The 22,233-nt window shown below is 40.4% G+C and overlaps 3 protein-coding genes across 11 annotated transcripts in view; 1 reads left to right on the plus strand and 2 right to left on the minus strand.

The window, feature by feature from the left end:
- On the plus strand, positions 1 to 4,984 carry ybx1 (Y box binding protein 1). Of its 4 annotated transcripts, none has more exons than XM_028023514.1 (8): positions 1 to 280; positions 2,526 to 2,589; positions 2,864 to 2,897; positions 3,000 to 3,089; positions 3,200 to 3,538; positions 3,826 to 3,923; positions 4,213 to 4,499; positions 4,625 to 4,984. In XM_028023514.1, exons 1-7 carry the CDS (start codon positions 172 to 174, stop codon positions 4,451 to 4,453), a joined length of 975 nt encoding a protein of 324 aa, XP_027879315.1. In that variant the 5' UTR covers positions 1 to 171; the 3' UTR covers positions 4,454 to 4,499; positions 4,625 to 4,984. The 4 variants fall into 4 exon arrangements, with proteins under 4 accessions (XP_027879315.1, XP_027879324.1, XP_027879330.1 ...); XM_028023523.1 differs by having other exon boundaries at positions 2 to 280; positions 3,826 to 3,911; XM_028023529.1 differs by having other exon boundaries at positions 2 to 280; positions 3,200 to 3,475.
- On the minus strand, positions 4,983 to 17,552 carry arhgef16 (Rho guanine nucleotide exchange factor (GEF) 16). 3 transcript variants are annotated; one of them, XM_028023470.1, is made up of 15 exons: positions 17,415 to 17,552; positions 16,125 to 16,800; positions 15,396 to 15,441; positions 14,646 to 14,809; positions 14,342 to 14,398; positions 12,573 to 12,733; positions 9,990 to 10,142; positions 9,760 to 9,889; positions 9,077 to 9,151; positions 8,881 to 8,973; positions 8,652 to 8,803; positions 7,061 to 7,243; positions 6,682 to 6,752; positions 5,573 to 5,674; positions 4,983 to 5,486 (listed from the first exon to the last, which is right to left on the minus strand). In XM_028023470.1, the coding sequence occupies exons 2-15, from the start codon at positions 16,743 to 16,745 to the stop codon at positions 5,347 to 5,349; spliced, it is 2,148 nt and encodes a 715-aa protein (XP_027879271.1). In that variant the 5' UTR covers positions 16,746 to 16,800; positions 17,415 to 17,552; the 3' UTR covers positions 4,983 to 5,346. The 3 variants fall into 3 exon arrangements, with proteins under 3 accessions (XP_027879271.1, XP_027879281.1, XP_027879291.1); XM_028023480.1 differs by having other exon boundaries at positions 17,291 to 17,419; XM_028023490.1 differs by lacking the exon at positions 17,415 to 17,552 and adding an exon at positions 17,153 to 17,264.
- A 1,086-nt stretch (positions 17,553 to 18,638) lies between these two features.
- espn (espin) overlaps positions 18,639 to 22,233 on the minus strand; it is a 51,261-nt gene continuing 47,666 nt past the window's right edge. For all 4 annotated transcript variants that reach the window (XM_028024128.1, XM_028024120.1, XM_028024140.1 and 1 more), the window contains one exon: positions 18,639 to 21,494. In XM_028024128.1, the coding sequence (XP_027879929.1) occupies positions 21,347 to 21,494 (148 nt within the window). In that variant the 3' untranslated portion in view covers positions 18,639 to 21,346. The remainder of the gene's footprint in view (positions 21,495 to 22,233) is intronic.

Below are 22,233 nucleotides of genomic sequence, written 5' to 3' on the forward strand. Positions count from 1 at the left end.
GGCACATCTACACGTTCTGCCCAGTTCGATCGGCAACGGGAGCGGAAAGAGGAAAGCTGAGAGCCCGAAGGCAGTAAGCCCCCACCACCGCCGGCCCAGGTTACCATCTAGTACCGGGAAAAATAGCAGAGAGCCGCCGCCGGCTGAAGCCATTACCAACGAGTAGTAAGCATGAGCAGCGAGGCCGAGACACAACAACAACCTCCGCAGCCTGCTGCGGATGTGGAGAGCCCATCCAGTCCGGCAGCCGCAGCTTCAGCGGGGGATAAGAAGGTCATCGGTAAGGCTGCCAAAGCTAGTGGAGCTAACTAGGCTGCTAACGTGGATTCTGTTACAGTAGGGCGATCCCCACTGTCACCACTACAGACTGCCGTTAAATGTAACGTTAATGGGACATAAACGTTAAGTTCCTCGGTACCGAACAGAATGGTCAGAAATGTAACGAACATAACCACCGTTTTCTACTTTTCCTGTTTTATTTAGAATGTTGGCATCATATTAGTCTTTGTATTTTCCTCTTCGGCGATGTCAAAAATATTTTTCGTGTAGTAGCCGAGCGTCAGTGTCGGGGGAGATTTAAGAGTTACATTTGCCGTAGCTTTATTTTTTTTTATGAAAATCTTTTCCGAGTTCTGAAACTAGCCGTTTGACACATATCTGTTGCAACATTTTTCAGAGGACTGTCAGTTGTCCGAGAGCTCGTCGCTTTAGTTCGAGGATCCGAGCCGTGCATTCGTCGGCCTCCCTGCGTCAGATATCCGCTCGGCAGACTCGTCCATCCAGTCGGCCGTCACATGGACGGTCGTTGGGAAACGTTTGTAGCCGTTACCAGAGCTCAACGTGTTCATGTGGAAACGGAAACACGGTTCGCAGACGTTAGGTTCTGCGGGCTAACGGCCCGGAGGTTGACGCTTAACGGCTGCAGATAATTACAAGTAAATTTTGCCAGCTTGTGTTTATTATTTCACATCGACTACACAGGCTAGTAATGTTAGCTGCTTAACCATCCCTTTGTTCACTCGAAAAACAGCCTGCTGGTTTCACTTTGAATTATTTTATCCAAAAATATTCACGACACAAAAATTTGTTCCTTCCAACTGGTCAGAATGCCAGATTAACAGCAGTTTACTAACGTATATAAATATGTATATATGTCAACGGTCATGTCATTTTAGGTCGATTTTCTGCGCTACCAGTCTGGCCTACATACTTCATCACCCGAGCTAAAGATGCTATCCCTAGCCTAGCCGGCTAATAGCAGCTACCTTCTAGGCTTTAAAGGCCACCCCCAAAAGATGTCCGCCGTGGGTTTCCACTTATTTCCCCCTTTGGTGGTGTTTTCGTTCAAACCAGCGTAACATATCGAGTCGCTTTTATTACCTGTTAAATAAAAAGTCGGCCCAAATATAAGTTGCCTTGCTTGTTATGTTAGTTTCTGTTTGCTGGCTCAACTCCAGCCACATGGTTCAAAGCCTCTTTCAGCTACATTGCTATGCTAACACATCCGGGTACGGTTCTACCACGTGTGACCACTCAGATCCTGGGTTGTGTTTAGATCAGGTTAAACAAGAAGGGTACGTTAGCTCGGCGACGGCAGACCAAACAATTAAACAATAATGTGCGAGTGAACACGACTAGACTGGAGGAAATGTAAAGTAGATGTAAAGATTTGATCATTTTCATGTGGACCAGAACAAAAATAAATAAAAGCGCACACTCTTTTAATATAGGCACCCTGACAATACTTTTAAACCCAAGGCAATGTTTAGGAAGATATAAGATTTTTTATACTTGACTCAATAGAAAATGTTCCGGGACCATTTTGAATATATTTTATTAGACACCATTAAACACATAAATAAGTGTGTATGTTCCATATATGGTCCTCCTTAGCCCATAAAATGTAAATAGGCAAGAGATTAGACTAAATCGGTAACATTTGAAGGCGAGTTATCCAGTCTTATATTTATAAGCAGCTGGGAGGGGAGGTGGAGGATCTATTTTTGATAGAATAAATTATTCTTAAAAGTCTATTTTAGTGGTAAAGATCTGGATATATAAAATGTTAGCTATGGAGGGGGGAAGAGAAGTGAAAGTAGATATTCTGCTTTTTGAAACGTGGCTGCTCTTGTGTAACACTGGTCAACACTTGGCGATCATGGCTGTTAGTATTAGTCTGTCACTGAAATGCTTCACTAAACAGCCCATAACTAAGGTGTGTATAATATTACATCCTTAAATGAACACATGTTGGGTTCTCCCTCTACAAACTTAGGCTCATGCCTCACTCCAAGAGCAGCTGGTGCCGGATATTCCCAAGCATCCAGGTCTATAATAAGAATGGCAGTTGGGAGTTAAATATAACGTTCACATAATGCATGGCCTTGGTTAGGTTTGTTCATAAGTCAGTCACCTGTTATCAAAATGTTTTAATTGGACTCAATAAGTAGCAGGTGTATTTTAACTCTGTGCCAGAAGAAGATCAGGCTGTCTAATAATCTAGATTGTTTTTAATTTCCCTGCAGCAACAAAAGTCTTGGGTACCGTCAAATGGTTCAACGTCAGGAATGGATATGGTTTCATCAATAGGTAAGCGAGAGCCGCCCGCACCCACCCACCCGTTCTTCCAAGAGATTTCTAATATAATGCCTACGAGTGGCTGAAAGATTGTTCTCAATCCTATTAGAGTTTTGCTTTGCTCACAGAGCTGACCAGATTATGTTTTCTGCTTGTGTCCATACTGTCGCCACCTACAGTACTACATTAATCCTTGCTGGCTTAGTTCAAGTCCGTTTACAGAGACATTGCATTGTGTGGCTCAACAGGACACTAACTTCTATGATTTTTGTTTTGTTTTGTTTAGGAATGATACAAAGGAGGATGTCTTTGTACACCAGGTATGTTTTAGCTTCTTTATTTCTACCTTTAAAAAAATATAGATATATACATATATATTCACAGTTACACAAAGTTCTCATCCAAGCTCTTTATTTTTTTAGACGGCCATTAAGAAGAACAACCCGAGGAAATATCTCCGCAGTGTGGGAGATGGAGAAACTGTGGAATTTGACGTAGTTGAGGGAGAAAAGGTAACCTTTTCTTTGATTTATTTATTTCTCTATAAAATGTAGAGTTGATACCTTTGCTTATAGAAAAAAAAGCATCACATCACTGAAAAAATGTGTCCCAATGTATCCAGGGAGCAGAGGCAGCTAACGTCACTGGCCCAGGAGGTGTCGCAGTCCAGGGAAGCAAGTACGCTGCAGACCGGAATCGCTATCGGCGCTATCCACGAAGGAGGGGCCCTCCCCGCGGCGGAGACTACCCAGAGAACTACCAGAGCGACGAAGGCGAGCCCGGCAGCGGAGGACGCGACAAGAGCAGAGAGGGGGGAGAGAACGCCCCCGAAGGAGACTCGCAGCAACAGCAGCGCAGACCAGGTTACCCTGGCAGACGGCGCTACCCGCCATACTTTGTACGTAGACGCTACGGCCGTCGGCCCCCGTACACCAACGCACCACGCGGAGAGATGACTGAGGTACGCCGCCAGAGGGCTACTCTCCTGAAGCAGGCACCCAGTTGATCAATAATTTAAGTCTGAACTCCTGATTTTTGTTCCACCCTCTCCTCTTTAACAATCACGTGGTTGTGATCAACAAATCTTGGTGTATCGGGGGTCTTGGATGCTCTCAAATAGGCCCTACATTTCCGCAAAATTGATATGACACAAAGTTCCACATTTTCATTACAAAGTCACCATGTTCTCCTCTGAAAGTTCTGAAGGATTTTTTTGTTTTGTTTCGGTTTCTTCTTTGTGCCCCTCAGGGAGGTGAGGGTGACGAAGGCCAGGGAGGTCCAGACCAGGGCAACAAACCAGTGAGGCAGAACTACTACAGAGGCTTCCGACCAAGGTTCAGACCAAGGTTTGCATGTGGGCTTTATTGGCAGAGGATGGTGGTAACAGGATTGAAACGCTTTGCATGTGCTGGTGTTAAGTTTGATTGCACTAACAAAAAAAATGACATTAAAGAATCTCACATAAGCTGCCAGTAAACGACGCACGTCACCAGAAAAGCGACATTATCGTCAGAAATTGCTTGCTGTGTGTTGTACATGTCTCTAGAACTGCATGCTGTTCGTGTAACTGTGTGGTGTTGTTTTTTTGGGGGGGGGTTTTCTACTTGACATTTAACTTTGTCTTGCGCAACCTAGGGGTCCCCCCCGTCCCAGACCAGTGCGGGACAGCGAGGAAGACAAGGAGAATCAGGGCGGCGAAGGAGGCCAGAATCAACAGCCCCGCCAGCGGCGCTACCGTCGTAACTACAACTACCGCCGCAGACGCCAACAGACCGGTGGCAAACCCGGCCAGGAAAACAAAGAGGCCAAGACAGGAGGTGACCCATCTGCAGAGAAAACGTCCGCTCCCGAGGCCCAGCAGGGTGGGGCTGAGTAGGAAAAGACCTGCACACCGGCACCTACCATCTTGTACCATCGTCCGGGTGAGTTTTCTTTTCTTTTTCTAATTTTTTTCTCCACTTGACACATTTGTCAACCATGTTGAATGTTTGTGCAGCCCTTGTTGGACTCAGTTTCTGCCTCCTGTTCTTGTTTTTTTATTTTACAGTTTTTTGTTTGTCAACAAGAAGAAACATCAACCAAGATCTGAGCAATAAAGATTTGACTCTAAGACCGTCACAAGCTTGCACCATGCATTTGACCAGATTACCACTGATTGCCTGCAGAATCTATGCAGACTTGTGTTTTCTTTTCCCATTATTTTTATGTGACAGCTACAAAACAGTTTGGGGAAACAACAAATGTTTTTCTAAATATGTCCTAAGTTTTTACACCAAATGGTTTTTAAAGATGAAAAAAAAAAATGAAATTTGATATCTGGTCAGTTTGACATTTTTAAATAACTTTTTATGTATTCAGACATTTTAACAAAATGCAAGCTCAAATAAATCTTCAGAAACCAGGAAAACTGTTTGGAGTCTCTTTATTTTTCACAAGTATACAGGCTATGAACATTATCAGATTTTTTTTTTTTTTTTTTTACAGCATGAAGTAGATGTTTAAATTTGAGTGTCACGTTTTGTAAGATCTGACCTTGTCTTCATTCCTTTATACTCAACCACATTTGGCACCATTTGAAGAAATGTCAGAAAAATGGAGGAACAAACCCCAACATCTCGTGTGAGGTCGGTGTTTGCACATTATGCTACGTAGGGAACAGAATGTCTGTGATAATGGACTTCCAGGGCTTAGAGTAACTCGTCAGCAGTGCAGTGTATGTGTGTGTTAGCCTTCAACAGCGTCTTATTCCAGTGGCGTGCTGCAGCCGCTTCAGACGTTGGTCTCCTTACGCAAACGCTTCATTCGTTGCACGTTGCTCTCCATGGCGGTGGGATCTGTGATCTCCGTGGCGCAGTTGGCAGGAAACCAGCCTCTCTCTCCGTCCCGCATCCTCTCCCCATAGCACCACTCTAGGCAAATCAAGATGTTTGTGTTCATTTCAAAAGACACGAGCGGAAGGCGACGTAAAGACCGAGCCCAGCTGCAACGGCCTCACCTTCTTCCTTTTGGAGAACAATGACGACCTCCGCCTGTCGCAGGCCGAGTTCGTCTGGTTCTTTAGGCATGTGCGTTTTGGTGACTTCATACTGCGGCAAACCTGAAACACATTCCCGTTGAACAGGAATGTCAGCCGTTATGAGATAAATGACTCATTGATTGATGGTGAATCAATTTAGCAGGTGCATTTCTATTGCAATTTAATTGAAAAAGTGAAACAAGTGTATTTTATAGATTCTTTCAGGATTTATATGGGGTAATTTAGATAACTAAATAAACAAGGATTTTAAATACAGTAATGTCACACTAATGAAACATATGTCCATATATGCATATATATTTATATATATGCACTTAATACATTGAAGCTTCTTATGAATGAATTACTGCATTAATGGAGGACATCAGAGAGAATCAGCTCCTTTTAATAGTAGCTTTCAGTTGTTTGAAGTTCGTTTCTTCTTGGCACCATTTGGGTTTAAGTTAGTCCAGTATTTTAATTTTTTTTTTGATATCCACAGTGATGCTCTGGTCAATAAATTGTATTGACACCTTTAGCAGTGTGAGCAGCTGGGAAATCCTTGGAAACTAAAAAGAGCAACTCTACAAAGCATCTCATTAGTTTTTCTTTTCGACCATAGCCAAACATTTATGCATTATTTTTTTCCTTCATAATAGTCTAGTGTAATAGTTTTTAATCTTTAATTGTAATCTTTTTTTAAGTAGGGAAGAATGTTTCAAAGATGAAATAGTGTCACTGTGACAGCCATAAAACATTAACAGCATTGAAATGATATAATAAAAGCATCCCGTTAAAATGAATACATATTAATAAAAGGACCAACACCAAAACCACTGGGAGCAGACGTAATGCTGGAGCGGAGAGCTTGGGAGAAGTGGAACTGAGTAACAATCATTTTGCTATGAATGCAACTCTTTTTTTTTTCTTTCCATGAGGCAAAGCATATTACCCATCTGTTTAGGATTTAAGGGGTTCATAATCTGCATAACAACAGACTAATCATCTGCTGAAACTTCACACGGATTCCTTGGAAAGTATATTTATATATTAAAATTCCCATCTGTAATCAAAGCATGTATTCTTACCATCTGTGCAAGTGAAGACCCCTTCTTGCTTCTGCTCTTTAAGAGCAGTGATCCATCGTGCCCGGTCCACCCTTGGCAAAAGAGAGCGCAGGAATAACAATGAAGTCTGTTTCTCGTAAAAAAGAACCACAGATGTTACACTATCTCGAACTGCAGCTACTATGTTGTCAACAGAGGGAGCCAAAGACAAAATATGTGGCTTCTAAGAAATACAAGTGGACATGTATAAGGAATTGTTCAGCTGATATTATCGGTATTATTCACTCTGTAGATCTGTGGATAATCATTCTAGGATAAAACGATGGCCTTAATTTCAGAAGGCCCTCCGCCAAAGTTTGGTTATCAGCAGGAGTTGAAGAAATCATAAGGGTTGCAGTACCTGGAGTCAGCCACCAGAGAGATCTGCTCTAATTTCCCCTCGCTGTTCTTGCTCATCTGCAGTTTAAAGGAAAGGTAGTTGGAGTTGCTTTTGCTGGGCGACGTCCGTACATCGGCGTCTTCCCCAAACTCAACCTGGACGTTATCCAGAGTGGCGTAGTCCAACACCACGAAGCTCTCCTCACTGCAAAACAGTAACGTCAGACAGGACACAGCGTGGCGCAAGCAACATTTTTCTCGACTCTCCTAAAAAGCCTTGACTTGTACATTTTTCCCTCCTGAACACAGATGTCACAGAGATGACTTAAAGACATTTTAATGACTGCAGTGTTGTGGGCAATTTCTTTGTCTGAGCTCACATTGTTTTCTCCCTCCCTAATTCAAAACAGACAGCTGAAGTCAGTCAAGCTGACAAGCTGAATGCAGGAATAAAGAATCTGAGGTATGCACGCACTCCTTTCCCTGTCCCTTTACTCTCCTCTTTCCCGATGTTCCCTGGAAGCAGCTGGAACTGTTCAACTCGCCACAGGGGACCAAGACAACCAAAACATCCACGGAAGACTATCAGCTTTAAAATGTTGCCTTTAGTTGCTCCATATGTTCCACTTTTTTGTAGTTTGGTGTGATAAGAGTCAATTTCTGATACAAAAAAAAAAAAAAATACCAAAGTGTATTTTTCATAAATCCACACTTTGTGGGACACAGAGCTAACAAGTGCTTATTCTGCTTTTTACACATTTTGTCCTGCTACAATCTGAACTTCAATGTGCTTTCCTTTGATTTTACCAACATAATTAAGCTAAATTATAAAAAGCAAAAAGAAAAAGTTTCTGAAATAGTGCACAGTTTTATGCATCCCTTCCAGGTGTTTGATGCACCAACTCTGGACTTTTAGAGAGACACTTTTGCCCATTTGTCTTTTCCAGAAAGCTCAAGCTCAATCAGAAAGGATGGACAGCATTTGTCTTCTCACAAATTTGCAGTCAGATTTGACTGGACTTTAAGTAGGCCATTCTAACACGCTTGTTTTGATCTAAAATACTCAAGTGAAGCTGTGGCTCCATGTCCATTTAGCTCAGTTTATTTTGCGCTCAGCCTGTTGGCCAAAAAGGTGGACAATTTTGGTCTCACCAAAGCATCTTTTCACTCATCTTGTATTTAGTTTGTGACAAAGGGGCAGAGTTGTGCAGCACATCGCTAATAGTAACCTATCCTATCAACAATAGATGTGTTTATGCTGAGGCCAGATTACACTCAGCTCAACTTTGTAAACTACTTAGATGAATTGGTTCCACAGGATTTCAATTAGGGGCATCAAATTCATGTCATACTTCTGTGATTTTATTGTATTTTTTTATGTAAAATAATTTTTAAACTCACTTCACATATTCTGCTACTTTTTGTAGGAACAGCACTCATAATTCAGACAAAATAGATGAATGTTTAGGATTTTAACGTAAATTTGTGATTTGTGTTTTCTCGGCTGCTGGAAAAGCTTTTTACACCTTCCGACTCAGTTTCCAAATGTATGCTAATAATATTACGAGTGTTGGTTCGAAGACGCTTTGTGTTTGTAAAAGACTGCCACTCACGACTTCTTTTTGGTGACGATCAGCACGTCGTTGAAGAGGAACAGGTAGTAGCTCCTGTTGGTGAAAGCCCTCCACAAGCTGAGCTCTTCGCTGGAGACGGCCAGCTCGCCGCGCTTCTTCAACCATCGCGATGCTGACACCAGGGGAAATGGCTGCGAGGACAAGACGACGATGGATACACTTATCCGAATCGAGCTGCTCACAACACAGTGATGGCTGAACGTCCGACCTTTATTTTTCCAAACTCCATCTGTTTTTGGATGGTGTACATCTGCTCCGTCCTCTCCATCCGCCTTGCTCCGTCGTTGCATTCAGTGACCAACTGTTCACACGATAATTGTAGCACAAACAGTGATCAGAATCCTGTCAAAACGGATAAACCTGCGTGGACCCGGTGGCTCTTTGAATTGGTTTAGCATGCGAACCTTGCTCATGGCCTTCAGCGCCCAAACGGCAGCAAAGTACTCCGCCGTCTGGTCCTGAGTTTTCTGACAGATTGTCTGAGGATGAACAAGCACACAAACAGAAGAAAATAAATAAAATGCTTCATAGTCAAATTACATATGTTACAGTGGAATACAAAAACTTAGATGTCCTTTCCCAAAATTTGGGTTATTAGAAAAAATGACAGAAATAGTCCCCCCAAAAAATGATATCTAAGGTAACATAGATAAATACAAAAAAACAGTTTTCAAATGATAATTACATTTATTATACGGGGAAATATGATCCAAACCAACCTGACTGTGGCTAAATAAATAATAATAAAAATATCTTGGCATTTTTCAGCCTGAAGTGAGTGAATTTTCATCAGTGCAGAAAGAGTGTATGCACAAACATGCAAAACGTTTTGTTCATTGAAGGATTCAAGAATTGTCAACAGAAATGCATCACCAATGTGTGCAAAAATCTTGTAATTGTACTGTATGTATAGTTGATCATTTCTTCTCACACACAAAAAAATTAATTTTATGGTTTTTATACATAACTTAACATCCATGTTACGTTTTTTTTTGTATTTTTTTCTTGTGCTCTACTGCTAATAAAAAAGAAGAGCACAGTAATTCTTGTTTTAGAGAATTACGACAAAAGTAAAGACCGAACTGACATCAAGCAGAAGTGGTAGTCTGGTCACACGCTGCATGGGCAGGATGAGAAACGAGAACATGGGAAGGCCTCCACATTCACTATTTCTCTCAATTTCTTTCAGGGTGTCTTTGAACGTAGAGTTATTATTCCTGTGAAACACAAAAATGAAAAACGAAAATTAAGTTCAGCTCAAATTCATGCGCCGCTGCATGAAGTCATTGGCTTATTCGAGGTTGTTCCGCCACTCACAGCAGCTTCTGGAGCGTCCTCTGCTGAAAGGTCTCGTTGGAGCAGTAGACGATGTAAGGAGCGAAGTGGTGTGCTGCGTGGTTCTTAACAATGTCGCTGATGTCCCGGATTACCAGCTGCTCATTGTGACGTTGTTCAAGATCCGTAAAGAAGCTAAAATTCGTAAAAGAGGCAGGTTAATGTTGAGGCAAAAATGAAGTTCGGTTCTTCTACAGACAAATCAGCAGAGCAGATGACACAGCAGTTTTATTCCTAATGGTTTGGTCACTTCTAGATCTAAATTTCAGGGCCTACATGAGTTACTAGGAGACCTGTGGTTTGGGTGTTGAGCAAAGGATGTCTTGCAAAAGTCAAGTTTAGGAGGATATGGTCATCTTCCATGAGGGCGAGACAGAAAGCATGTGGGAGAAGGTGCTCGGATCAGACCAAAATGTTACTGACGCAGCCGATCACCCTGAACGCACCATCCCGGATCTGAGCTTATGAGAAGATGGATGAAGCCAGTCCTGGGACTAAAACTGCTGGAGGACGAGAAAGTCTTGATAGAGCTGAAGCTACCATGGATCAAAAACATAACCATGTTAAATTCAGAATCAACGATAAGCCTGAAAGTGATGTAGATATATTTTAAAATATGAAAACCATGAACCATGTTCCTTTCTTTGCACAGCTATGCACTACTTTTTTAAATTTTTAAATCACATAAATTCCAAATAAAACACACTGACATTCACAATTGCACATAAAATGTAAAAGAGTTCAAGGTGTGTTATAAACTTTATAAACCTCAACATGTATTGTGTAACTCAAGGTTTAATATTACATACATTGGTTTGAAAGAATAGCTAGCAACTAAAGCTCGTACTGTTGCTACGGCTGGGATGACATTGGTCACAACAGTTTTTGACAGTTGTTGCGATACATCAATAAAGACTAAAAGATTTACAGAATCACAATCTGTTAAAGGCTTTCTAAAAAAACAGACAGAACTCTCAGTCTTGTCCCTTCTAACAAAAATGTGTAAAATGACACCAAGACAAAAACAGCCCCACCCGAGGACCCAGCTACTCGACAGTTTCCCACACAGAAACTGGAAGTCTCTCTAATTTATCCCCATAGATGCTTCCAAGGTATTCTGTTCTTTGGTTTCGCTCTACTCTTTAGGGCGTAAATAGGAGAAAATGTATTTCTCTTCTCATTCACAACAATGTTCTGAATTTCTACTCTTATTCAACTTGAAGTACGAAACAACAAACAAAGCATGCCAGTGTAAACATCATCATTTCAAAGCTCAGGAGTACCAGTGAGAGCGGCAGAACTAGTTTGGCCAGCGTGTCTGAACACGCTAATGGAGCCTACAGGATACTAAAGACACGCTGAGGGCAAATACTTTTCCTGAAACTTCAAATCAACCGTTTTTTTAAATTTTTCCTTTTATCTTGGTACAATATCCTCAGCTGAGAACATAAAAATCACTCAGTGAATGGTGCATGATTCGCTGGGTCTATTGTTTCTCACTTTCTTATCAGGCCATCCGAACGCTGATGAACATTGAGAACTGACGGCTACTTCAACTTCATTTTCAAATATTCTGCATCACAACGTAATTGCTCCCTTACAAATTCCTCAGATTTTTTTTTCTCGCTGCCAAATCAAAAATGTTTCAGTAAATCAACTTATCAGTTTTCTAAGCAATAAGAGCCGTCCAAACCATCGTAGGCCTACTGTATGTAGTAATATAATCACCTCTCTCAATTAAATCATACATTAATTATGATAAACTACATGTTTTGGTTCAACTTCATCAGCCACACCTAGACCTCATTGGTGTAGGATCAAGAAATCTAATAAGAAGTAGGCTTTAGGGTCTAAAAAAAAAGGCAAAAGTGGAACTTTCTGGATTGTGTGCTTATTGTTACATCCGGCATAAAACTAATACAAACTGCTTTGCTGCTTCAGGTACCAGACGACTACTGGCATAACCAGTAGAAAGTCTGCTGCCTAGCAGAGAATCCTTAAAGAGAGTCTGCCGCCATCACTTCATGAATTCAAGGTCAAGTTCTCTGGGGTTACACTGCTGGAAAATAATCTCAAACATGCCAGGAGAGTCCCCTTCTGAATGCCTCAGAAAGAAAGGAAGGTTCTGGATTTACAGAGTCAAACTCTGCTCCGAAAATCCCACTGCAATGCTGTGGGATGACATTAAACCAGCTGGTGCTCAAAAGCCTCTCAATGTGACTGAATGAAACAGTTCCACTGAGTGGAGCGGGCCAAAAGTTCTGCAATGTAAAAGTCTCACTAACAGTTAATACAAAAGCTTATTGGCTTGATTAGGTTTCAGTTTGAAATGTTTCTCACATATGGCGAGGTAGGTTTGTATTCTCTAAATATATTAAATCACATTTTCTAAACTGTATTTTGTAACTGTTGTGTTTTTTATTTTGTGAGATCTTAAAATCTGTTTAATGATATATTTAAGTGTGAAGAAACTATATATATATATAAAAAAAGAGAAGCAGAAGAAAACAGTATGTCTTTAACAGCACTTATGCAGTACAGTAATCGATATGAAGACCAACCCACCGTTGGCTGGCTGTGAGGATGACGGATATGTTGGAGAAGAGGTGGTGGTGCTCCGTCGTCGTCATCGTTTTCTTCAACGCTGCGCTGTTCTTGAAGTGACGTACCAGGATGCCAAGGCTGTGCAGGTATGAGTGCTCTGAGGTGATAATTTCAAAAATGGCCTGTAAAACAAACCACACACACACCAAGTGTTGTGAAACCAAAATTATGTTGCAATAAATCTTTCATTTCAACTTAATTGTTTTGTTTTTTTTGCGTGATTGGCAATTTTCTCAGCTTCCTGTTTCAACGCCTAAAGAAAAGGCAACCTTATATTCTGCATTTGGATGTTTCAGGTCATGGCAAAACGGTGTTTAGCTGCTAGATAGCTGCAGGGCACTCTGGCTCACAGAGACTGTTTGGAGACAAATCACATGCTCCTAACACACCTTGGTCAACATTTCTACTTCTAAAGGTCAGGTGGCTCGGAGAGGACCAAAGGGCATAAAGACGACATTTTAATGTTCTGTCTCAAATGACATTCAAACCTCAAAGGAATGCGCCAAAACTTTTTTAAGTTGAAATACTTGCACGGTTGCCCTTTTTGAGCACATTTCTTTAACAAAAACAACATAAAAACAGGACGCGTGAGACGACTGAAGGTCCCAAACAGCAAACCAAGCACCTGTTTAGAGGGCTGTAAAAGCACCATTACACAGGCAGGGTGTGGCTTTATTCAGCAAGAGCACAGCACACAATATGGACCTTGGTATTAGCATCTTGGGCTAGTGGAGAGGACACATTGCAAAAAAGAAAAATCCACCCACACAAAGTTTTACGTTGCTGAAATTGACAGTTTCGGCTTTTGCTTTAGTGAGGAATGTTGTGTTTTGAGTTCTCACTCAGACGCTTCCTGAACGCCGGCTACCCACTTCTGTTTCTTTGTGCTTCTTGGGTACCACGAGAATAAGTTTGAACTTGCTGTCAACAGACATTATCTGCAGATGTAGGATAACAGATCTAATCGGTTATTTTTGGCTTTAACATCAATCTGACACTCTGCAAATATCGCTCGAGAGTCGGACAAGATTTCCCACAAGTACGGTTTTTACAAATCTGTGCATTTTAAAAAGAAAATGAACAATTGCTACCACTGTGAGTTTTATTTTTGGGTCGATCTACAGCTTCGGTCAGCCGGTTCAAACAAGCCTGGAGTCCAGATGTTTCTCACAGTTTAAAAATTAACATTTTTAAACTCAAAAACGAAACCTTTAAACAATTTTCACACAAGTATTATGTGTATTATTTTGTGACTGGAAATAATTCCAAACGGCTTGCAGCCAGCTGAACACCAGTGCTCAGCAACAGATGGATAAAGATGCTTTCCTCTCTATTGGCTCCACATTTCTGGGAAAAAAACCTGTTCATTTTAACACGTTCTTTAAACACCTCATTAAAAAGTCTCTGATTACAGAATGAGGGAAGAATTTTGCGTTTTTAAAAAAACAATACGTTATCATAAAACGATTTGATGCTGGTAACTGGCCCATGCATATCTGCAAAAATCTGAAATAAATATAACACGGCAATTTGTTTCACTCATGTTATCTAATTTTACATATATGAACGATGTAAAAAAGAAAAATCAAAAACGTTTAAATTAACCGTTTTAGAGACAATGACGCGTCCCCTTTTAGAGCCTTGTGCACAAGAAAATATGTAACACCTAAATTCATCCGCTGTGTGCAGCAGGACAGGCAGTACAGGAAATACTTAAGACACAATCTCACCTCTTGCCTCTTTCTCTCCTGAGGTGTGATTGTTGACAGAATACCAGATTCTTGCACCTTTAAAAGACACAAGCAGAAATCAGACGTGAATCCCCAGCCCGTTTGCCTGGATTTTTCAAATAAAAGTGCTTTTAATACGAGTCAAAATATAAATTTTTAACAGTCTGACATCAAGAAAACAAACCTGTTTTGCATTTCTGCAAAAATATGAAACACTGATAAGTAGAAGAATGCGTAATTAAGTTAAGCTCTTATCAGAGTTCTTAGTCTCGACTTGATTTACTCTGCAAATCTGAAGGTTCACCTGAGGTAACTGGCTCCAGGTGAGGTGAGCTTGCTTATAGCTCTTCATCACGATGCCGTGGTCCTCCGCTGGAGGCTCCACCACAACAAAGTCCTCCAGCAGCTCGTCCTGCTGGGTGGAGTCCAGGCCGCGCTCTCTGATCTCCTGGTACAGGCATGGTGTCGCTGGGGAGGGAACGGCCATCAGCAGAAAACCATAAGGTCTCAAGGACTTCAAAAACACAGCCACGAGTGTCAAAACACGAGTTGTAGGATGGCTAATAACAACAATGGAGCTTAATGTTTTTACTTACGCCATGTGCAGTTTAATAAAATTCAGTTCTGAAGGCTCTTTAGAGACATGTCTCGGTTAGTTTGGAGCAGCTGACTCAAAAAGTATATTAGAAAATGAAAAACCTTTTAAAACTCCTAAAATCAGCAAAGAAGAATCAGAAGGGAAAGGTCAAGTATCCACCACTCAGGACTAAACAAGTGTTTATCATGCCAGGAACGGTTTTCCAGTTCTGTCCCTCTGTGCTGCCTCAAGCTCTTTTCAGAGACTTGAAAAGTCATGAATTTGAAAACCCATGAATTTGGGTTCATGGCAACCCAAATTCAGATTGCCATGAAAGTTTTTCTGTTCAAGGAAGTTTGCAATGAGCAAGTTTTACACACAAAAAAAACGTCACATTTCAGTTATTTCCCAATCTATTTGTTTTCCGGGAACCCGAATTAGAAAAAGCAGACAAGAGTGACTCATGAGTGGACATACCATCTTTGAATGATCCACGCTGGTTCCTCTTTCTGCCCAGGGATCGCTAGAGTGGACACAGCAGCACAGACTTTATTTCAGTCATGAATTATGGGTTTTAGTCACAGACTTGAATAGATATCTATTCTAGCACAGGTTTCAGAGATCTGTGCTAGAATACATATGGTTTCCACATGTTATGTAAACCTTCTATACTTAGATTTTAATTCATTTTAAAGTAGAATTACAAAAGTTCACCATGAGTTTAAAGAATACGTCCCTTGTGACAATGGGGGGTATCGTCTAAAAACTTCTGGCTGTACTAACCTAGATCTGGAAAATACTTAAATTAGAGACTTTTCCAGATCGTGCACAAACTCTGGATCTCTGGTCCAGTGAGAAATGAAAAATTCAACATCATCACAAGCGCTGTTGACGACTCTGGCTGTGACTGAAGAGTAGAGCGAAACTAAATTGACGAATTGGTCCGAATCGCAATAAAACGTCACATTAGTTTTTAGTTTCTCTAAGCAAAAGTATTTAAATATCAAGACTGTTGGAAGATCAGTACCTCCAACTCCCATTTGCTAGGGTAAAAGTAAGCTGACAGACAGTGTAAATAAAAAGTTTCTCTAGTGGGTTAAGTTGTGGCTAGAATTTAAGTTTTAACAAGAACTTCTTAGTGGCAAAAATAAGGAGGAAAAAAGCATTTTCTGTTTCATTCATAACATTTTGGTTGACTGTCTCTACCTTGCGTCTATTGCTGAGAGAAGGACCAGGACTGCTTTCTCGGTTTTCATCAACGGGTTTCAGAGTGGTTTTAGGTGCTGTCTCGGATGTCATGGCATCAATGTCCAGGCTGGTCACCGCCGCCCGATATGACTTGTTCCTGCGGTTCCTCCTGAAGGCAGACCCGTCTCCATCGCTGTCATAGTCGTCCCAGGAAACCTCTGGCCCCTGCGCTGAGTGACGGCTGTGGTTTTCGCTGTTTGAATTCTCCCGTCCCACTGGGAAGGTCACCACGGTGGTGTGGTGACGATTCTTGGGTCGGCTTGACACCGCTAAGCTCTTGGGAATCAGCTGGTGGGTACCTAGCTTCTTTGCTGCAGGGCTCTCTGTGCTCAGAATCAACTTTTGGGTCTCAGGCTTCTGTGCTGCAGGAGTCTCTGTTCTCAGAATGACCTGCTCCGGTACCACCAGGTTGTCCACCTCGTCTTCCTGTGGGGTGGCTGTTTCAGACTGGAGTGTTCGCAGGCTTCTCGGTTGGTAGCCTTCATCTCCTGGCTCGTATATATGAAGTTCTGTGGAGAAGAGGGTCTCTATTTTAGGGGACTTACTGTCCGTGCAGTTGTCTGACTCACTGTGGGACATGGTGTCCTCCTGCGGGTCTCCTCAGTTCTTCAGCACCTACAGCATTAGGGGGAATCTAAATAAGAAAAGCAAAACAAAATGTAAGATATTAAACCTGGATTGCCACTGAAATAATGTATGGACCAACAGATGTATTAATAATCTTCAACTTAAATTTCTGAGACCTTCTGGCATTTTCAAATCTGACCAAGTTTTCAGTGGAAACAAGTTACAAAGTCATATGAAGGGACTTGACCAGTGACTCATGTCTCACTCCCACTCACATAAAAAACCCACACACATATAAAACTTCTCCTTCCACTGTCTTAAAGTTACAAGAAAATGAACTCACACCGTTTCTAATAAATGTTTCCAGCCTGCTCAGCCAGGAACTGATTCATAAACCTATTATTAAGTAGACAACCCACCTCTTTACATGTTGTGACAGCCATGCTTAACCATACAGCTGGAAATTAGATCTGAGCGCAGTTTTCATGCCGCACTAACCCTGAAAGTAAATAAACTAGTAGCTTCATGCGAAATTCCTGTTAACTCGCAGTACTTACTTTACAAATTCAATGTCGCGACACAGACGGATTAGTTTGTGGCAAGGGGGAAAAAATGTCCGCCTCACATTCCCCTGGTTAATAGATGCGGATTGACACGCAGTTAAAAACAAAGCGTCTTTACCTGTGAGAGGTGCACCTCAAACTCCAGCTGTTATTCGGCTGAGCGTGTGTCATGCGGCGGTGCTGCTGCTGGCGCTGTAGCGGTCAGACTGAGCAGATACGCGGCTGTATTCCTCCGCCGCGCTGCTCCTTCGCTCCTCTGCCTTTCTTCTGCTTACGTCACTCCAGGTGAGCGCCAATCAGTTACCGCTGAGCGACGCTTTTCTTAATAACAAGTCCAACAGGAAGCAACTTCGACAACTTAGATGAAGCTTATTTGACAACCCGCCAGCAACTTGACGACAAACAATGAGGATTACGCTTTAGAGAAAAAAAAAATGGAATTTGACTTTCATTCCAGTTACTCTAATTTCTCATTTCAAAAATATAACATTAATATGTCTTAACTTTAACCTCTGAAATGTCAATACTATTTTTTGTTTGCTGTTCTCACCTGACTAGTAAAAAAGACGGCTCTTTGTTACCCCCTGGTGTTAAATAACATGTACTACACTCCATATTTTTTTTTTTATGTTTTAGGATTTCACTGCAGAAACTCAATCTAACAATAATCTTAATAAACACGCCCACTCTTTGGATACCTCTGCGATATATATTGGATTATTTATTTTTGTATGTAATTCCCTGATATTTTTTGAACCTGGTGTCCCTACTTTGTCACTGCATGTTTCTAATTCACACAAACTTTGCTTTGTGCCTTCTTTGGCAAAGGATTAGATGTTTAGATTTACATTTAGAAGCTACAGCTCATCTAGCAGCTAAACTTTACATTTAATTTTACATTAATTCTCCATCAAGAATGTAGCTGACTATCCAAAAATTGGTTTCTAGTATGGCACACGTCTGATTATTATTATTTTGCAACTAACTAACTTTGCATGAATGCAAAGTTAATTCATGCAAAGCTTAACTTTGCATGAATTACCTGAATCTTGTAGTGCAAGTAAAATTTCTGTACAACCAACAGTTAGGATCAGATGTGCAAATTTATTCATACTTTAATCAAAAGACTTGCATGAAAGTGTAGGTGTGAGAAACAGTGTTGTAAAAAGCATTTGGATGATACTTTTTTGTTCCAAGAGGATGAATTATGTTGCAGCGTTTTACTTTTCTTGCACTTTGTTGTTTCTTTGTAAGAACAATAAATTTAACTAAATGTATTTGCAGAACAAATTTTAAAAACATCTCAACAAGCAGAGGAATAAATCAATGGAAACACACAGGCTACGTTTAAATGATCTGAGGTTTATTCTGCTCATTTTTATCAGTCTGAAGTTATTATGACAAGAAAAGAAGCCAACATTCTACATCCAAGCGAGGCTGGGACATGTAATATCATGAAATCTGGAAAAAATAAAATGACAAAAAAATAAAATAAAATCTAAGGGTCACTATGTACAGAGTTCATATATTAATATATGTATAGAAAATTAAATGGCAATGACGTACATTATTTTAAATTTTAATATCATATGGCATCTGATGAGAATATTTCCAAATGATCAATCAAACCCGACCAGATGAATTAAAGAGATTATTTGTAATGATGAGATTACAAAAAGGGAAAAGAAATTCATTAAATGTAAATGCAACAATGAGAGCTCTATTTCAAAATATTTATTTTCTAATGACCTTCAAACCAGTGTACCCCATTTTTTTTCAGTTTCTAACCCACACAATTATCGCATCGCTGTTTGATATACACAAACATAACTAATGACCCATTTAATGAGTGTAGCTACAAAACAGCCTTAACTATTACACTATTTTTTATCCATTAACAACTACAGATTTTATCTTTATTTTTTTATTATAACTTTTAAGGTAAAAAAAATGGAACAAATAATTATTTTTTTAGTTTAACTTAAAGTTCTTTAGATAATCTAAAGACCACACACTTGGTGTTTCAGGACCCATATTGGGGTCCTGACCCAGACTTTGGGAACCACTGCTTTAAACAGATTAACACCGTTCTAATGTTTTATGGATTGTAAAAAAGTAGTTTCAAATTTGGAAAGGAATAAATGATGAAATAGTTCTCAGGCTGGACAAAAGATCTCTGAATGTCTAAAAGTGAATCATACAGTACTTTTTCAGACGTCTTCCTCATCTTATATATGCGACTGGTTAGTGTTAATTTTGAACATGCTGAAGCACATCAACTCAGCTAGCTAGCAGTGTAGTTTATCATTAGTGAGCCCGCTTGTGGACTCTGTGATGTGTAAGCAGATCTGTTCATCAAAGATTCATCCTGCAGCTCAGTGGGACGGAGGCAAGAAACAAGCGGATGGGTTCGGATCAGACAGCTGCTGTAAATCGCAGCGCTTTGTCTTATTTTTTGGGGAGATGGGTTTCCATCTTAGATTTCTGGTATCCTTGTTATTAAACATTAAAAACATGTTTGATTCTTATAATGCAGCGATTCACAAAAATTTCACAATCATGATTAAACAACGTAGTTTGACATTCCGGTCACATTAAAACATTATATTAATAAAATTGAGCTTGGTTTTATTTTTCTGATACAAGAGCTACTAGCAGTTAATTTAAAATTATACTATTTATTATTATTCCAGACTCTTTGGAAAATGACCTTGTCGAATGAACATCAATAAACTGTTAGCTTTGAGGCGGAATATAAGTGAAACAACCGGCGGTAGTTTCTGCCAAAACACTGGCAGAATATTAAAGGGATAATTCAGGTTTAATGGAGGCTCTACTAAGAGGTCATAAGAAATGAATATCTTGCCCACAGAAGTCACAGGGATTAATGTCTATTTATTTGCATTGAGTGGGTATTTCAACAGAATCTGATTAATATTTACATGGGAAAACAGAGGTAGGAAGTGGTCTGCTATCAAAGATTTTCCTGTCGGAAATGAACTGCGTGGAACATGCAAAGCATTTCCTTAAAAAATTACTTTTTATGTCACCAGAGATGCTTTACATTTTCTGTTGGATTTCCAGCAGGAAGATTATTGGTAACGCACGTCCTCCAACCTCAGCTTCCTGTTTAATTAATGGCCTGTAATTGTAAAGCGCTTCATCAGGCCCAGAGGACCCCAGGGCGCCTCACACTACCTTCAGTCATTCATTTGTGTGTAAACAACCTTTTAATCCAAACGTAATGATAATTTAAAGTATAATAGTGTACCTTCTCCTAGACCAGCTAATCATGATTTATACAAAATGAAGCGAATGAGATGGGTATCTAAAGCAGGTAAGATATCAACTGTTTATGACCTTCTCAGAAAACCTCGGCTTTAAACAGCTGAACTATCCTGTAACGGCACAATAAGTGCATCTGTGAGCTTGACACTAAATCTTATGCCTAAGACGAAACATCGATGGGACACTGCTCGTTCTTATTAATTGGGTGCTTATTGATTACAAATTATATATCTGAACTACTTCTCTTTCGATTACAGTCTGAAAAATAGACAATTTCTTAGCAACAACAGCCTCATATGTCATCTGTTTCATCTACCAACAAACTTAAATCTCCTACGTGACACATCATCCAATAATTAGCAGTTTTGTAGAAATGTAAGTATACACCAGCTGTGATTTTGTCTTAGTGGTCTTTAACAAGTGCCTTAGCAAAGAAAATGAAAAAAAGAGGGTCAGTGCATGTCAGAAATGCTTTGCTAAACAATCATTTGTGTCCATGAGACTTTTAGTAAGAGGTGTAGGATCAACTCTGCTGTGTTTCCCCGAGCCGAGTCTCAGAGCTTGTGTGGCCAGGCAGCAACCGCAGAAGCGGGCCTCGGTTACTGCGGGGCCCCGAAGAGTGACACAACAGAGTTTCAGGAGGGGGTGGAGACGAGCTCTCCTCACCTCTGTCCGTTCGGCGTGGGGTTAAAGAATGGAGGAGGGAGACATTTCGGACCGAGTGTGCGAGGGCGCAGAACGCTGCAGGGAAAACGGTCCAGTTCACTTTTTGGCTATGTCCCCTTTCTTCAGAATGATCTGCCGCTGCCAGGGGGCCAGCTTGGTCTCATCGTAGCCCATGGTCCGTAGTCGCTCCAGCTCCTGCTTCTCCTCGCACTCCTTTGCCTGTTTGGCCTGCTGTTCTGCTTTTCTACAAAGGTCACAAACAGCAATTAGGATGGCATTGTAATTTTGATTAACAAAGCAGCACAATATTTTACCTAATTGCTAGCATATACTGTACATATTTCTTTCTATGTTTTACACAATTACTGAATAGTACAGCCGTGGGAAATAGTATTTGCCATGGCTGTACTATTGTAATTTAGTACAGCATTGTAATTTAAATTCATTAAATTACATTGAATTTAATGATTCATTGTAATTTTTGGAGAAACCCAGTCAAAGTAAAGATTGAAATACTATTAAGGTGCTGTGACATTACCTCAAACATGTTTAATGTGGCTGATTTAAAACCATTTGGCATAATACGGTTGTGTAACAGCTTAATAGTAAGTGTTGCTCCAAGAAAAAAACCACCACCAATTTGGGTTGGGTTGGTTGTGTTTTTCTTCTTAATAAATGATATCATCACTTGAAAACTGTTTTTGGCATTTTCTCAGGTTAGTATGGGCCAACATTAAAGTTTGTTCAACAATATAAGAGATTTAACAGTGGGCCAAAATGCCACACGAGCTACAAATTTTCAGCAATCTAATCCCTGGTCAGAAACAACTTTTGACAGAGTTGAACTAAACTGAGAGTACGCATACATTATGAATGTATATTTAACGTCAGGTACTCTTTAAGAGTTAAAATCTTTGTTTATTATTACTTTGTATCTTGCATCCACAGGATTAAAGTTTCCTAAAAGAAAATATGTCCTGTTT

This window comes from Xiphophorus couchianus, chromosome 1 (assembly GCF_001444195.1).
Source record: "Xiphophorus couchianus chromosome 1, X_couchianus-1.0, whole genome shotgun sequence".
Classification (NCBI taxonomy): Eukaryota; Metazoa; Chordata; class Actinopteri; order Cyprinodontiformes; family Poeciliidae; genus Xiphophorus; species Xiphophorus couchianus.